General features: G+C 40.2%; 1 protein-coding gene across 4 annotated transcripts in view; it reads right to left on the bottom strand.

Annotated features, from left to right (window-relative positions):
- The window catches only part of LOC143033390 (calpain-5-like), a 138,493-nt gene that overhangs the window by 100,700 nt on the left and 20,076 nt on the right, over window positions 1-17,717 (bottom strand). For all 4 annotated transcript variants that reach the window (XM_076198741.1, XM_076198743.1, XM_076198742.1 and 1 more), the window contains exons 2-3: window positions 17,172-17,298; window positions 8,370-8,464 (exon numbers count right to left, since the gene is read on the bottom strand). In XM_076198741.1, the coding sequence (XP_076054856.1) occupies window positions 8,370-8,464; window positions 17,172-17,247 (171 nt within the window). In that variant the 5' untranslated portion in view covers window positions 17,248-17,298. The remainder of the gene's footprint in view (window positions 1-8,369; window positions 8,465-17,171; window positions 17,299-17,717) is intronic.

Genomic DNA, 17,717 nt, shown 5'->3' with positions numbered 1-17,717 from the left:
CTGGGGGGCGCCACACTCCGTACCATAAGACACGTCCCCCTGTCTTCAAAGAGGCCCGGGTTCTTAACACGGACGGCCTGGAGACGGGGACGTATTGCGATCGTATATGGTCAAAGTCTACGCCTAGGGCCTGATACAAACCGTGAGGCAATAGAGGACCGATGATGGTCGGAGGTATGGCGCTGCCGAGAGGCCTGATGACCCTGGGGGGCGCCACACTCCGTACCATAAGACACGTCCCCCTGTCTTCAAAGAGGCCCGGGTTCTTACCACGGACGGCCTGGAGACGGGGACGTATTGCGATCGTATATGGTCAAAGTCTACGCCTAGGGCCTGATACAACCCGTGAGGCAATAGAGGACCGATGATGGTCGGAGGTATGGCGCTGCCGAGAGGCCCGATGACCCTGGGGGGCGCCACACTCCGTACCATAAGACACGTCCCCCTGTCTTCAAAGAGGCCCGGGTTATTACCACGGACGGCCTGGAGACGGACGTATTGCGATCGTATATGGTCACAGTCTACGCCTAGGGCCTGAAACAAACCGTGAGGCAATAGAGGACCGATGATGGTCAGAGGTATGGCGCTGCCGAGAGGCCTGATGACCCTGGGGGGCGCCACCCTCCGTACCATAAGACACGTCCCCCTGTCTTCCGAGAGGCCCGGGTTCTTACCACGGACGGCCTGAAGACGGGGACGGATTGCGATCGTATATGGTCAAAGTCTACGCATAGGGCCTGATACAAACCGTGAGGCAATAGAGGACCGATGATGGTCAGAGGTATGGCGCTGCCGAGAGGCCTGATGACCCTGGGGGGCGCCACACTCCGTACCATAAGACACGTCCCCTGTCCTCCGAGAGGACCCGGGTTGTTTACCAGGGACGGCTCGAAGACGGGGACGGATTGTGCTCGTATAAAATCAAAGTCGAAGAATGGGACAAACCAGCAGCCAAGCGGAAAGCGATAAAACTAACAGACGATTAACCAGCAGGAAACGGGACCGCCTGCTCCCATGTGGGCAGCGAGTTAACCACTCCGTCCCGTTTCCGCGATCTAAGTGACGCGACGCCCGGCTCGAGCTAGCCGGGTAAGAAGGGAGGGGATAGGGAGGGGGAGGTGGGGTCGACAATGCGCATGCCTGCACAGAGCCGGGAATTTTAAATTTCCGATGATTTTGGCGGAAAATTCAAACCACACTCAACCTTCGGGAAATGGCCATATGACCAGGAGTGTGGTATGGGATTATCGCTATAGCTTCGCTGTGCAGGTTTCTTTCAGCCGATAAATGTGTGTTTTTGTGTGTCTGTTTGTGCGTGTGTTTATTTATTTGTTTGTGTGTGTGTGTGTGTGTGTGTGTGTGTGTGTGTGTGTGTGTGTGTGTGTGTGTGTGTGTGTGTGTTTACCTAGTTGTATTTTACGGGAAGGGGAGCTATGCTCGTGGAGTCCCGTCTTCATATCTCATTTTATCTAAACTATTTTATTTGTGTGTGTGTGTGTGTGTGTGTGTGTGTGTGTGTGTGTGTGTGTGTGTGTGTGTGTGTGTGTGTGTGTGTGTGTGTGTGTGTGTGTCTTGTGTGTGTGTGCGTGGATGTGGGTGGGTGGGTGTGGGTGAGTGAATGAAGATGCTCTTTCAAAAACCTGGTGTCCCTTGGGAGAATAACGAGCAAGTGAAGAATATATAAGATTGTACGACACACACACACACACACACACACACACACACACACACACACACACACACACATATATATATATATATATTATATATATATATATATATTATATATATATATATATATATATATATATATATGTACATTTCCCCGCATACTTTACAAATGTCCTTATTTGTCTTCTGTGTATACGTGTTAGCTTTAACGAACGAAACGCCATACTACCATTTAAAGTCTTCAATGGTATTTCCGCGGCCACATCTGTTGGCGGCTGCCATTTTGCAACCAGGGCACCCGCGTCTGGGGACTTTGTCCCCAGATTGAGACATTTTCATCAATTTAGTGACAATCTGGGAATTTTGAATTTTTGTGGCCATTCTAGAGAATTCTGGTTGCCTTTAGTGACAATATAGGGGTATACAGCTGTTATTACTATCATAATACTTATAATTATTTCTTGGAGCTTACTAAATGCCAGTGCCCAAGTGAACATTGCCTACTGGAGTCGACAACATTGAAGTTTCAGTCAATCATGTGCAGCAGCGCTCAGCAATGACCACTGTACATCAAATACATGGATGCTCAGCTGGATTTTATGAGCTCCAGCTAAAAAATCTTAATGCTTTCAATACTATTTCAGAGTGAATCCCCGTTTTTCACTTTCTATGGGAAAAGGTTACCAAACTCCTAAAAGAAGTACAGTACTCTGTGACTTCTTGAAAATTTATGTTGTTAGGTCTAAGGATCCTTTTGAAGTTGACATTCATGATAAAAAAAAACAGAGTTGACATATACTCTGGGTGTAATCAAAAACATCCAAATGATGCAACACAAATTCGAGTAGCATGTAGACTTGATGGTGGAGCTAATGGAGCAAATCCGTTATACATTCGAGGAGATAAAAAGAAAAGATTATGGCCACCCACACTTTTTGATAACACCTACTGAAGTGAAGTGTCATCCTGTTTCACTGGCAAGATTATATAAATCCTTCTCCTTTTTGGAAGATGCAACTCCATTTGAACTGGTGGACATAGAGTAGTGTAACTAGGCAATTGAAGAAGGCCTTGAAGACTAATGAAACTCAAAAAAATAATAAGTGATGAGTTGAAATATAGAAATCTTCGAGGAGTAATTGGGTACATGATGTGATGTCACTAACTGCAAATGCCCCAGTTGAAAGAATTTAAGCACTCTGAGAGCAATTAAGAATGATTTCAGAAAATCATTGAACAGGGAAAGCATTGTGGGACTAATCAACGGAAAACTAGGAATGACTTCAATTGGGATAGCTGCTGATGAACCAAGTGTACAGGATCATTCAAGGTTGTTAAAGCATATGCAAAATGTCAGTAGTAATGCTACAGATACTGAAGCTCATGAAATTATTGTAGAAGCACTGAGATCATAATAATGCCCACGAAGTGTGAAGTAGATAATAAACAATTTATACTTTTCGTATGAAAGTGTTTTTTGATTACTGTATTTGTTAAGTGTAATTTTTTTTATGAAAAACATGAGTATGAATTCTCAGTGTATGTATTTTTTCATATCGTGTTGACTGAGAAAACGTCAAACTGCAATATCTCAGGATTTTCATTTATTGACTTTAGTTAATCTATTAATTTGTTATAGAAGATAGAATTTTATGGAAATCACTCTAGTCTATCTCAGATGCTAAGGAATATTATCTGTTTCATTTTAGCATTCTGTAAGAACATGATGGAATTTTACTTGTGCCAAAAATATATACTGTACACATGTAAAGTAGAAAGTAACATATACATTTTGTATTAAAGTGTTTTATTACTGTATTTGTCAATAGTGCAATTTGTGCTGAAAACGGCAAATGTATAAACTGTCAGTGTTTTTTGTCATACTTTGTTGACTGAAGAAATGTCACACTGCTAATGCTCAGGATTTTCAGATATTTATTGATTTTAGTTTAGCCATTGTTAAATCATTGTGTAACTTGATGAAATTCACTCTAGTCTATCCTATCTATATGTTGCAATTTAGTATTTCATTAAGAATATTATGGAAATTTACTCATCAGAAGAAAAATTCAAACACTATTCATTTTTTCCGAGGGAAATCAATGTCAAAATGTTGAAAATGGAAATTATTTTCCATTAGTTACTGTAGTGTATTATCTGTATAATGATAAAAAAAATAAACTTCTGGAATACTCAACAACCAAGTTTTTCCTATTATTCCATAAGCAATATATATATATATATATATATATATATATATATATATATATATATATATATATATATATATATATATATATATATATATATATATGTATATTAGCACACCTGTTAATGTTCGTAAACAAGGAACTTTTTGCCCAATCTAAGGAATTTTAAGCACGAGTCTACGGAATCCCTTATTTGCCTTAGTGAGAACCCTGTTAACAAACGACGAACCTTCAAGGTCGACTCAAGTAGGGCGGAGGACGCGTGGCCCTCAGGCTGCAGAGAAAAGCTACACACCTAGTGCTCCATATGAATGTCGCCCATAACTTACACAAGGGCGCGCGTGAGCAGAATCATAGGAGAGGCTAGTGACAGCGAGGAATGGTGCAACACACAAGAATAGGAACAGGAAACGGGGGAAATGGTGAATGAGGAGGATGGACATACGAAAGAGGTGGTAAGAAAATGCAGAATCGATTAGAGGTGTGTAACGGACCCGTTATTTTTTTACGTTGCAAGAAGGGTTGGTGGCACTTTTTTCAAGTCTGATGCATGGAAAGTTTTTGTTTCTGTTTTTTTTTTCATGTTATCAGGTCATTAAGCGTCACCATTGCAGAACGTACCCATTACCTATGCAGGGTTGCCAAATCTTAACACAAGTTCATTATCAAATTCGTCAAATTTCATTACAGCTTCATACAAGTATTATTTATTAATCATCGAACATGGATTAATTTTTTTAATGGAAATGTAATAATTAAAATATTATTCATATATATATATATATATTTTTTTTGAGGGGGGGGGAGCCCAACAGGCCCTTAGCTTCCGATGTGAATGGAATAAGTGTCACTCATATAGAACTAAATTTTCATTCTCGAATATATTTTTAATATAAAAAACAGGGCACTTAAGTATGTCTTACTGAAGATAATATTTGAGATATACAAATTTCACGATCAGTTTCTAAGCGCAAATTGTTGTGCTGCCAGAATGTCAATTCAGTGAGATGCATTTACACAATCACAATTATTACTTCTATTCCGTACTGCGCAATGGAATGATAAGACGCCAAACTATGTTCGTGATACGCAGGTACGTGATACCAGTGCGTTATATGACTTATTTTTAACAGCAACAAGTGTGTACAACAACAACAACAAAAATGCGATAGATACAACGCATGCGCAATAAGGCAAAGGAGAACGTTCTGCATGGCTCACTCCATGCAAACGACACCAGCCAACCCAGCGATATCCAGGGCCCCCTCCATTCGCCTACTCCTCCTCCACAAATGCCAACCTTCTCAGGGGCTGTGTAAAGGCAAACCCAGCTGCCAGCCAGAGGCTGGCTGATTATATACATTAAGCTATACACTGGGTGTATGTGAAGGCCTTTTCAAACTACGCATTTTTCTGATGAGGATATAATCTTTTTTTTTTCAGTCAGTGGCCCCTGGTTTCGTTTGTTTGAATATTGTGAATACTATTTTTTAATATTATAAAAACGCTTTGGTCCCATTACTTTGGTCCTAAATAGTTAATTATTTCATTCGTGTTTCCTACGATGTATTTTCATAAAAGAATGCGCCAGCTTACCGTGTTATAATACTGAATTTTTACCAAATTATATCTTTGGGCAAGGCTGGGGGGGGGGGTTAGACGTGTACGTAGAGTATGAAATGTTTTCCCCCCACATCGGCCGCCGGCACCACCCAACCACATTGTATGAGATCATCACTGTAGTTGCCGCCCAGCTCTCTAAAAAAAACTGTATATGTAATGAATTAGATTTCTGTAACTTAAAACCTCCCACAAGTCATGTCGTTCAGAACAACACCATTAATAACGGTTGTGAGATATCGCCGAGATAACAACAGCCACCTCAGTGGAAGAATGTAAAACTGATAACCAGCGGAAATAGCTATCAGCGGAACTGAGAATACAGGTATAATCAGTGAAACTCATATTTGGAGACAGCATATGCTGGAACTCAACGAACGGAATAAGGGCATGTTCTCTATTCCCCGTTAGTTAGCTCTCCCAAGGGACACGGGCTTTGAAAGAGCATCCACATTCACTCACACGCGCACGCACACACGCGCACATGCACACACACACACACACACACACACACACACACACACACACACACACACACACACACACAATGAAGAATATATACAGTACAAGGTTGAAATAACAAAGAGCAGTGATGATATGGTTCTCAGCCTTACGGATAAAACATATGGAAAGAGATTAAGAACAATGGATTTCCCTCCAATATGAAAATAAAGGAAAAAGATGACTTGAAAGCTACTAGAACATGAGTGGCATTTCATTACACTGACAAAGACATGGCGAAAAAATCTTGTAAGTCCAAAGCTGGAATATGCAGCGTTATTACGTAATCACACACAAGGACGCACACTGGAAATTTGAGAGAAGACAGTGTGGCAACTAAAATGGTCCCCAGCCTAGCCGACAAATCATACGAAGAACTAGACAAGATGTCATAAAACCACATATGAATAATAGGAGAAACATGGGACACATTTCCCCTCTTTAGACAAGTAAAATGTGTGGCCAGGGTTGACAATGAAGATTTATTGGTACGGAATGGAAAACAATCTCAAGAAGGTTGCAAGAAACTTAAAAAGGCAGAATGCTTGAAGGATACAGTAACCTATGTAAAAGAAACAATTCGGTTGGACAGCATTGAACTCAATGGGGGTATTAGGAAATACATAAAACCAGAAAATCACGAAGGGAAATGTGAAACATGCATTTGAAACATGCAGGAATGACTACATACTGTTCTGCCAGTAACGACCATACGTGGGCATAAGTATGGTCAAGTCTGTACAGGGGTCATGCCACCCACTGAAATCTCTAGCGTATTAACAAATAAAATATAATGGCATGGGGATTATTCTATTCCCGTAACAAAAAAAAATCGGCTGACTTCCGTCGATCCAAACGAGGCATTTTCATGCTAATTTTACTGAATTACAGTTTTATGTAAAATTTTTAATAAATTAAAAATGTAACATTATATTACGAGCAATGTTTGTTGGCGTCGTATACAGAAGCGTGTAGGTTTCACATCCTTGTCGGGGTTCACTCCTATCTTTCCAATTTCTTGCAAAGACTGCTACCCCAACTTAGAGAGAACATTGCTACAGCCATTTACAATAAATCATGTATGATCGGCCCTTTTTGAACAGCATGTCTGTGTAGTCTTGTAACATCTAACTCAAGAATATAAACTGCTGAGTCGTGCGCAACCAAGGCTGTTTCCTAAGGCGTTACGAAACGCTTTGACACGTTTGGATTCACAGCAGACTGTTTTCGCCGTTTCGAATCTTCGTAAAAGCTTCAAGTGAAACCTATCCGCTGTAGATTGTTTTCCTGTCATAAGCAGTGTTTAGAAACAAAAAGGGAAACAGACAATTGGTGGAATATTTTATGCAAGGACCGCAAATGTATATTTAAGTATTGGAGAAGCTGTTCAACAGTGATTTGCAGTGAGTATTGAAGTCCTTTAGTTAACGAAAATATTTGAATGTATTGTGAGTTCCTTGGAATAGAATGTTAGTGATTGCCGAACTTGTTTACATTTCCTGTTAAGTAATTAATAAGTCCAAAAGTATTGGAATGTTTTGAGAAACTAATGAAAAATTGCTACCAAGAAGCACTAAAACACAGAAATATGCGTCGTCTACCACTTCGAGAATGTTTGCAGTGACGAAGCTGTCTCCAGTGCTCCTTGTAGTGGCAAACCAGGTGTGGTCCGTCGATGTGCTAAGTAAACAAACATGACCCCGGCCAGAAGCCTGAATTGATTCTCCGCTCATAAAGGCTAGAGACTCGAATGCCTAACGTACATTTTTAGAAATAGTTGCACGATACATACATATGCAGTTTGTATACCCATAAGTCCCACGCTACGAGGACTTGTATACAAGGAAAGAATTGTGAAATTACAAATGACGACATCGGAAGAAAGAAGGAAGAGGGCAGATATCGTCAGCATGTAAAAGTGAGTTTCAAGGGAAGCAGTTCATTAACAAAGAGGACTGAAGACATCAGTAATACAAACAAAGAACATGTCTATGTAAAAAAAAGCGTATGCGACACCTTCCTTTACACAATAGTAAAATGGCGAAAGGAATAGCCACCCGAAGCAATATGACTACAAGAAAACAAACACAGAAGGTAAGTGAAAAAATACAATGTTCCTGCCTTTCACACGATACATTACGCACGAATACGTGTGCGTAAAAGTTAGTTCTAGTTTAAGGGTTTATTCAACAAAATAAAATACAATTTATACATACATATATACAGTACAATTTTTTTTTTACAAAATTACTTGTTGAAAAGGGAAAGCGTTAAATGAATACATGTAAAATGAATACATGATAACACACAAACAAATCCACCTGTCATGAGAGAATTCTGTATATAAAGTATTAGAAATGTACTTACATGAGGTCTTTTCCATGATATGACACCTGGCGGCTGTTTTGAGTAGTATAAGCTGCTATCATGAGGCGGGAACTTCGGATCACAGAACTTTTCCTCTGAAAAAACAAAAAGAATAATCACCTTCCCGTTTCTAAATTTTAGAATATGTAATACATTAAAAACATACTGCTACTGAAGAGAATATCAGAATCATACTGTCTTAATAAGGGAATGCGTAATTATCATGAACAGTCAATATACATACATGTTTATATATTCGAGGGTTATTTACGTATATTTATACCTGCAACGGTACATGAGGGGTGGAGAAAATTAACTGGTAGAAATGTTGGCGAAAACTACCAATGATTTTTAAGAAACTATGCCTACAAAGAAACAAAACAACGGAAAATAAACACAAAGGATTTAAGAAGATATGGCGACTATAAAGAGACACAAAACAACGGAAAATAGATAGAAGGGGGAGGATCCAAGTGGGATGAAAAATGTGGACTGAGTGTATATCATCAGTTTCCGCTACACGTCACGGCAGAGGGTAGTTGTTGATCATGATGCCATTCGAAGGTGATCCACAACCGGAGTATTTGCGAGTTCAAAACAAATTACGGTTTACGTTTGAAGGAATGGGAAAATAGAAGATTGGGGTTGTTAGAAAAGGTTAATTTCAAACCTTTAAGACTTATTCATATAAACACAAGTAAACACGCATATACCCCTCCCAACACACACACCGGCTCGATAGTGCAGTGGTACAATTCTCGACCACTAATTCAGCGATCCGAGTTCGTGTCCAGCACTACGAGCCGGATCTCCAACTCTGGAGTGTGTGTAAGTTGCATCACCCATAGATAAGTCCATATATAACAGCTATGAACTCTCATTCGGAAAGTTAATACAGTAGCTGTCGACCACGAGTCCAACACGTGATCCAAGACGGTGGTGAATCATACAAACACCCATCCGGGTGGGAAATGACTGTCGACACTGTGAGCGACACATATTCCAAAAATATGTTGATTCATACACACACTAAAATCATTTCCAGCCTATGACTATACACTCCGAATCACACACACCCTAGCCCCCACCCGTCCTCCCCCCGCCCAGCATTACATTGCTTACAAACATCTGCTGCGTTGAACCTTCGACAACGACTGAGTCATCTGTGATTATCTCTTGTTTACTTTCCGGTCTGTGGCTGTCATGCTAATTAATCATTAAATTATTGAAAGGGGAAACCTACATATAGAGCATTTAGAACTAACAATAAAGAGAATTACAGAAATATTATCTAAAATAATGTATCGGAAAAAAAACTGAAAGAAAACTAAGGAAAAATCTGTCCAGTGTCGGCGCAAGGTCCCCAAATGCGGACGCGGGTAATTAGTTACAATGGCGAGTGGTAAATTTTCTTTCTTGGTTATTTTTCTCCTTCAAAATAGCACAACTGTGTACAGTCATATATTACTGTGATATGTGTCTGTACTGTATGCAATAAGAATTATGGCATTACTTGACCATTCCAAGGCTGAATAAAATAGTTGTATCTAGAATAAGCTAGTCATGGATAAGAGTTTAACAAAGTTGTTTAAAACGCATTTTGATTTATATATATATATATATATATATATATATATATATATATATGTATATATATAATGTATATATATATATATATATATATATATATATATATATATGTTGGTACATTATGACAAGTTGATGAAGGTGGAAAAAGAAGTCACGGGTCTAGTTCCGAGTTACTGAGTTTATTCCTGACCGGTTTCGCTCTATGCTTCTGAAGAAGCATAGAGCGAAACCGGTCAGGAATAAACTCAGTAACTCGGAACTAGACCCGTGACTTCTTTTTCCACCTTCATATATATATATATATATATATATATATATATATATATATATATATATATATATATATATATATCAAGGACTACTATTACACAGGACGTGCGCACCCAGATCCCTGGGTCCGCTAGCGGATGCCATTGCTGAATTATCTGCAAACCTGACTCCACCATTAAAAAGGTCACTATCTGACTCCTCCACAGGCGCCACTTCTGCTAAATCATTTTCATCTAAAAGAAAGTCATCAACATCTTTGGACAGATTTATCATTAAAACTTCAGCTTCTCAAAAGTAAAATCTCGACAAAGAAGTTGCAAGAATTATATTTGCTACAAATTCACCATTTCGTCTTGTTCAGCATCCTCAATTTCTCAAGATAGTTCAGAACCTGAGGCCAGGTTATATTCCTCCATCCAGAAAAGATATTACTTATAAGTATTTGGATCTTGTGTATGAAAAGGAATATAAAAAGTGTGCAGATGACCTGAATAATGAAACTGTATGTCTTTCAATTGATGGGTGGTCTAACATCCATAATGAGCCCATAATATGTGTCACTCTAACAACATCAACTGGTCAGATTTATTTAGTTGACACGATAGACACATCAGGGAAACCTCACACTGCTGAATAACTTCTACAACTTGTACAAAATGCGATCAAGAAGGCTGAACAACATTTTGGTTGTCACATTGGAAGTGTTGTGACAGACAATGCAGCAAATGTCACCAAGATGACAAAAGTCTTGGAGGAATCGAGTGAACCTGAGCATACCGTCCTCACATACGGCTTATACCGTTCCTTGTATACTTGTGGCAAATCTGTATAACACTGCTCCTTATAATATGCTAAAAATATCCTTTAGCAATGAGATCGCATATCGGATAGCAATCCCACTATATTTAAAATCTATATAAAAAAAAAACTATATAAATCAAATAAATCTGATTTAAATAAAAAAAAAATCGATTTTTTATATATTTTCTAAAAAGAAAAAAAAAAAATCTCGCCAACCCTGGTGTCCACTAACCTCATACAATAATATCTGTTAAGTCCGGCTAAAATTGGCATTTCAAAGCATAACAGTGCCTTAAAAATAGTTTCTTATTTCACTATAAAAGTTTAAATTAATTTATACTGCATTGAATAAGTCAATAGTTGATATATTTGTCCTATATACAATGTTAGGTTTCTAGTTTTTATATGTTTGTCCAATATAAAATGTTAGGTTACAAAGAAAGCATTGGCCTCCGCTAGCGGACCCAGGGATCTGGATGCGCACGTCCTGTGTAATAGTAGTCCTTGATATATATATATATATATATATATATATATATATATATATATATATATATGTATGTATATATATATATATATATATATATATATATATATATATATATATATATATATATATTGGTGAAGCGTGGCAGGAAATTCTCTTTGAGGCATATCTCTATTACTAAAAATCTGTGACCCGATCGGTTTTCCCAATCCTTCAGAACCCGGCAGAATGCGGACACGCTGACCCCTGTCCGAGAGTAAAGGTCTATTCGATTTTTTTGGCAGGGCCCGACGTGATATCAAGGGCACGTGTACATTCAACCTGTGAAAGATGCCTGAAACTTCAGCAGTAATGAAACGAAGAAACCGCCATTTTTGGAAATGGGTTACAGAAACGAAAAAAATAACAAAACAGCACCTGTCGAAAAACAAAAAGCAAGTTGTGTTTTTAAAACGAGAACATGCCGCTAAATTTCCAACGTTATATCAAACTTGCTAGGATTTCTCCATCAAGGAATCAATAAAGTCATTTCATCGTAAATTTTTGTTGTCTTATAAATAAAAGCGGTTTCGTGTCTGTCTGTCAGACTTTTTTCTCGATTCGATCGATCGACTAATTTCGATTTCGACGACTCAACCTTGAGCCGTGGACGATCATCATTAGGCCATGGACGCTCATCGTTGAGTCGTGGACAATCATCGTTGAGCCCTGAACGATCATCGTTTTGCAATGGACGATCATCGTTGAGCCGTGGACGATCATCGTTGAGTAAAGAACGATCATCGTTAAGCCATGGTGTCGAAGTTCTCGAAGCTGCCGAAGTTCTCGAAGGTGCCGAAGTTCTCGAAGGTGTTGAGGTTCTCGAAGTTCTCGAAAGTGCCGCAATTGTCGAAGGTGCCGAAGTTCTCGAAGGTGCCGAAGATCTCGAAGGTGCCAAAGTTCTCGAATGCGCCGAAGTTCGCGAAGGCGCCGAAGTTCTCAAAAGCGCCGAAGTTCTCGAAGGCGCCAAAGTTGTCAAAGGTGCCGCAGTTCTCGAAGGTGCCGAAGTTCTCGAAGGTGTTGAAGTTCTCGAAGGTGCCGAAGTTGTCGAAGGTGCCGAAGCTCTCGAAGGTGCCGAAGTTCTCGAAAGTGCCGAAGTTCTCGAAGGTCTGGAAGGTCTCGAAGTTCTGGAAGGTCTCGAACTTCTGGAAGGTCTCGAAGATCTCGAAGTTCTTGGTGTTCGTATTTCTTCCGAGGTTGTACAAAATTTCAAGAAGCACTATTACGCAGGCTACAACAATTTTTGTGGTTATGGTGGAAGAGGACACAGGCAATACCAGTTGTACTATTTAGAGCGTAGGTTCAAGACATTTAAAAGAAAGTACCCCAATCGTGGTCAAGGTTGCACGTTGGACACAATGCCTCTGCCCGTTTCCAGGGGCGCCGAAACGGAGAAATGATAATTCGTATTTGGACCTATACTTTTATTATGACAGAGACCAACAATTAAAGATTAGAACTGCCCGTGTAACACGAAAGCGAAGCGAGCGATCCGCGCAGCGGGTCTTGCCGAAGGCCAAGCACCCCAGGCGTAGCCAGGGCTGGCGTAAGCCAGGTGCTTGTTTTGTTCAAAAACGACAGCAAAAGAATTATTAATTAACTTTTTCCGTGAGCTCTCAAGCTTGCGAAAAGTAGATTTTTGGTAGGGGGAAAGGTTGCAGCTCCTTTATCCAGATGGCTTCCAAGATAGCCAAGCGCTGTGGGTTCTCTTCTTTTGCCACAACTTTGGTGTTTTTTACCATGGTCTCCCTATCGAGGTGGCGTCGATGCTGTGCCCAATGGTGTTGCTTAGGTCCTCCGTGTTGCAAGTGTATGGTGATTCTTCTGGATAATGTGGTGGTCGTTCTTCCCACGTAGACTGAAAGGGGCGTGCAGTCCTCCTCTGGGCATGTGTATTTATATACTACGTGGGATTGACGAACCTCCTGGGTTCTGGTGCGGGGTTGTTCCTTAAAAGTAGAGAAGAGGTCTTTCTACTTTTGTAAAAGATTATGAAGGACAATTTGTCACTTTCGGGGTCTCTTCCACAGAGACTTCCCATTCCCCTCCAAAGGGAAGAACATCCTGCCATACGTTGTTCCCAAAGACTGAGAAGCAGATTGGCGCCGAACCCGGGAGTGACCTCTCCGAGTACCGTTTTCATACCTCCGATCTTCCCCTGTGGTAGTGGCCATGCGTGTGACCTCCCCCAGTTACAACACGGTGACTTCTCCCCGTGCTTTTCATTTTATTTGAGATATGCTCCATTTTCCATTCTTATTCATTTCAACAGAGGAAATCTTGAAATCTAATTTGTTCTGCTTATATTTTGTTTTTTACTGTATTTTTTGTACTCATTTCTTGTGTTTTGTTTACTGTGTGCTGTATTTTTGTGTTCATTATAGCTTTTGTGTTTTCTATGAGTTTTGGAAATTTGATTTGCTCCCTTTCCCCCTACCAAAAATCTACTTTTCGCAAGCTTGAGAGCTCACGGAAAAAGTAAATCAATAATTCTTTTGCTGTCGTTTTTAACAGAAGATATATATATATATATATATATATATATATATATATATACATATATATATATATATATATATATATATATATATATATATACACTAATGGTCTTTTCCCCTTTGTCGAGGGGGAGGGTCGCCGAGTCAAAGTGTACATCCAAACCCATTTAGCCAACACCCCTCCCATCTCTGCACCTCGCTGATCAGAGACGATGCAGCTAGGCATAGCTCCATGGCCGACATTCACAGTTGATTTACTCCATTGCTTCGTCATATGATGACCCCCTCCTCATTTAATTAAAATTATTTGCGAAGCAGATGAGAACATTCCTTTGGGACGTGTCATCCTGTCACCCATTAACCATCTCCCTCTGTTCACTCCTAAATTTTGCATTTTCTCTTCTCTGCTCGACAGGCATTTCTCGTGTATCAATAATATATGTATATATATATATATATATATATATATATATATGTATATATATATGTATATATATATGTATATATATATATGTGTGTGTGTGTGTGTGCTAATAAGAACACGGGTAGGTGTGTTCACTTATGCAAAGTAGACCACTTGGTCTACTTTTCATATATATATATATATATATATATATATATGCGTGTGTGTGTGTGTGTGTGTGTGTGTGTGTGTGCGCGCGCAAAGAAAAGAAACCCCCCTTATGAGGGAATGACCCAATAAAACATATTTCCACTCCACACCCATCCTCACATCGTTGCACCTCGCGACCTTGTCCTCATGACGCCTATCGAACCACAGTGTAGTGAGAGACAGTTCTTCCATAGTAGTGCCCGACATCCAAAGTTGGTTTAATCCCGGCTCTTCTGTATATGACGACTCCCCTCAGCCTTATGATAATAATAATAATAATAATAATAAATTACTACACATTCGTAATGTCTTCATCTCAAACGTCACTCGTAAGCCAGACGAGTTCATTCAGTCGAGGGATCCCTCACTCTTACCCAATGAAAGGATCAGAATCCATTGTCTTTCTAACCTCGACTGTATTTACTTAAACTTCTCCCTTATCAGATGGTACTTATCCTTATAATTTGACTACCGCCATGTTATTTGATTCGCATGCACGCGCGCCCCCATCTTACCCAGAATGGTTAGTAAAGGAGTTTGAATACAATTTATTGCGGTTGTGAAGTAGCGTTCACTTTGCTTGTGGCGGAGGCAAGTGGCGGGTGCCTGCAGCTGTTCAAGATCGAATCCCGATTCCAGCGGTTACATAATTACGAGGAGCGTGCGAAGCTCGGCGCACTACAATAGGACATGAACGATACGAAATCAGCTTTATTCCAGATCATCTGTATCTACCTCGACCAACAATTTCCCTGAATCTGTCCAGTTCAGTTTTAATTACTCGCAGTCCTGCTTCCCGTGTGATAATATTAGCAACAAAGAGAATTACGTGAGGGCTTATCTTTATGGCGCAATATACGCGCTGTACTCCTGTGCCTCCATGAATATGCTTGACCCATATATTCCGTTTTTGAGGACAGCTGCTAACGACTCTCAGGGTGAAGAAAGGCCGGAACCATTCTCCTCTACGCGTCGATAATCATTAGCACAGCACGCAACGGAATTATTTTCTTGGGTTGGCACAGGATTCGATCCACCACTCCGCCCGTCCCTAATTCAAAGTGTAAATCACGCTCTGACCTGAGCCAGCCTCGAACCCTCAACCAGATAGGTCGCTTACGACATGCAAGAGTGCCTCTCTTTCCATGTGAAACACATACACAGGCACACACACACACAGATATAAACCTACAAAAAATAATAATATAAAACGGAGACATTGGCAACGACAATATGTGCACTCTCCATCGTCCGAAAAGTGACAGGTGCATCAAGCTCAACATCTGCTCCCTCACCTCGCCGAGGTAGTTTTTAGCATGTTCGTGTATACCTTCACACTACTCATTACCCACCATGCATCATCGCTGTTACACCTAACACACCTCATTTCTATCTTCATTTATTTATCCGTCTGTGTGTGTGTGTGCGCGTGTGTGTGTGTGCGTGCGTGCGTGTGTCACTGTATCAGTGTGGCCAGCACAGTAGGTCCTTCGAAGAGCTGATCAATCGTGCAAGCTGTTGCCAGACTATCCTGCTACCCGGTCCAAATCCTCGTACATACAACCTCTTCACCTTCGCCCACGTGATGGCTGTAACGATCGGTTACAGAGATCAACATCTCTAATTACTTCCCCCCACTGTCACGCACCACTTTTGAGGAAATGGGGAACAGGAGTCCGGCAACTGGTTTAGTAGTCAGTGAAGATGTGAAAGGAGGAGAGGAAGGACAGCGGGAGGTTAAGAGACCGAAGGAGACGCCGAAAATTCCTCGAAGTGCTGCTTGCACGCGTTCATGCAATCAGTAACACTGTGCGGTAACTACGTTGTTCCTAACTCGACGCTGTCGCATAATAGTAATGATAAGAAGAAAATATTCACAATAATAATAATAATAATAATAACAATAACAATAATAATATTAATAACAATAATAGTAGTAGTAGTAGTTATTATGAAAAGGGCAACCATAATAATAACGTTAATGCTTAAAGATTATAAAGGTAAATAAGGAAGGCCATGTAGATTACAAAGGGCCTGACAAAATTCTTTTTAAGTCGACAACAAAGGAACGAAGACAATGTCTACCTCCCACAAATTCATCCACTCCCTTCCCATTGATTGTTGGTGGAGAGGTGGATATTCACAGGATCATTTCCGAGAAATGTTACTGAGTACTTAAGGCCAAGGGTACACTCTCATGGAAATATTGCTGGAATTGTTAGGAAGCTGGATTTGGCGACCCCCCACCCTCTCCCCTTAGGACTGAAAGTACTGGATGACTGGATTTAGGCACAGCGAGGCCTAGTTAAGAGGGTCCCCCTGTCACCACAACCCAAGCACACAAACACAGCTAAGCCCTTTCTGGTATGCAACCCCCACCCCCCACACACACATACACACACTCAAGAGAAGCCGCACGACATAACAATCAACAGCAGTTCATAATGTTCTGCAATATGCCTGAACGAGTGCGCGCAGGCCGTCATAAACCTCAGTCAGCTCACCTCTGTTGAAGCATTCTTTCTTTAACTTGCTGTACTTCTGTCCGTGGAGGGCTCTAACGCCAGTGAAGAACCCCATTGTGTCTTTCGTCCGTTGTCACTGCAGGCAAAGGTTGACTCCCTGCTCCCTCTGGAAATTCAAGACAAAATAAAGAAAAAATATATATTAAGAAAACATGAATTGCAAACTTCTAAAAATGTATTGTGTTTATTTACGAGCTTGGATGCACTCCCAAAAGATTTCTAAGGGTGACAGTCTAGGATACTATTTCCATATGTAGTACATTCTATGTATAGGTTCACTAATATACATACAAGACTTTTTATATATTTTTTCATTGAATCTTACCGTAATGCAATGTAGGTCTACAATATACCCACACTTGAGCATATACATAGCATCAATATACATAAATATAAATATATATATATATATATATATGTGTGTGTGTGTGTGTGTGTGTGTGTGTGTATACACATCAATATGATTACATATACCGTAGTACAATGGTAAAGTGCGTGCACCTGGGTGTTGTAGTTGATCCAGAT

The sequence above is a fragment of the Oratosquilla oratoria genome, chromosome 15, assembly GCF_046742065.1.
Source record: "Oratosquilla oratoria isolate Oo_2021 chromosome 15, ASM4674206v1, whole genome shotgun sequence".
In the NCBI taxonomy this organism is placed as follows: Eukaryota; Metazoa; Arthropoda; class Malacostraca; order Stomatopoda; family Squillidae; genus Oratosquilla; species Oratosquilla oratoria.
Note: the sequence above shows the minus strand (reverse complement) of the source record. Positions and strands in the feature narration are given on the sequence as shown.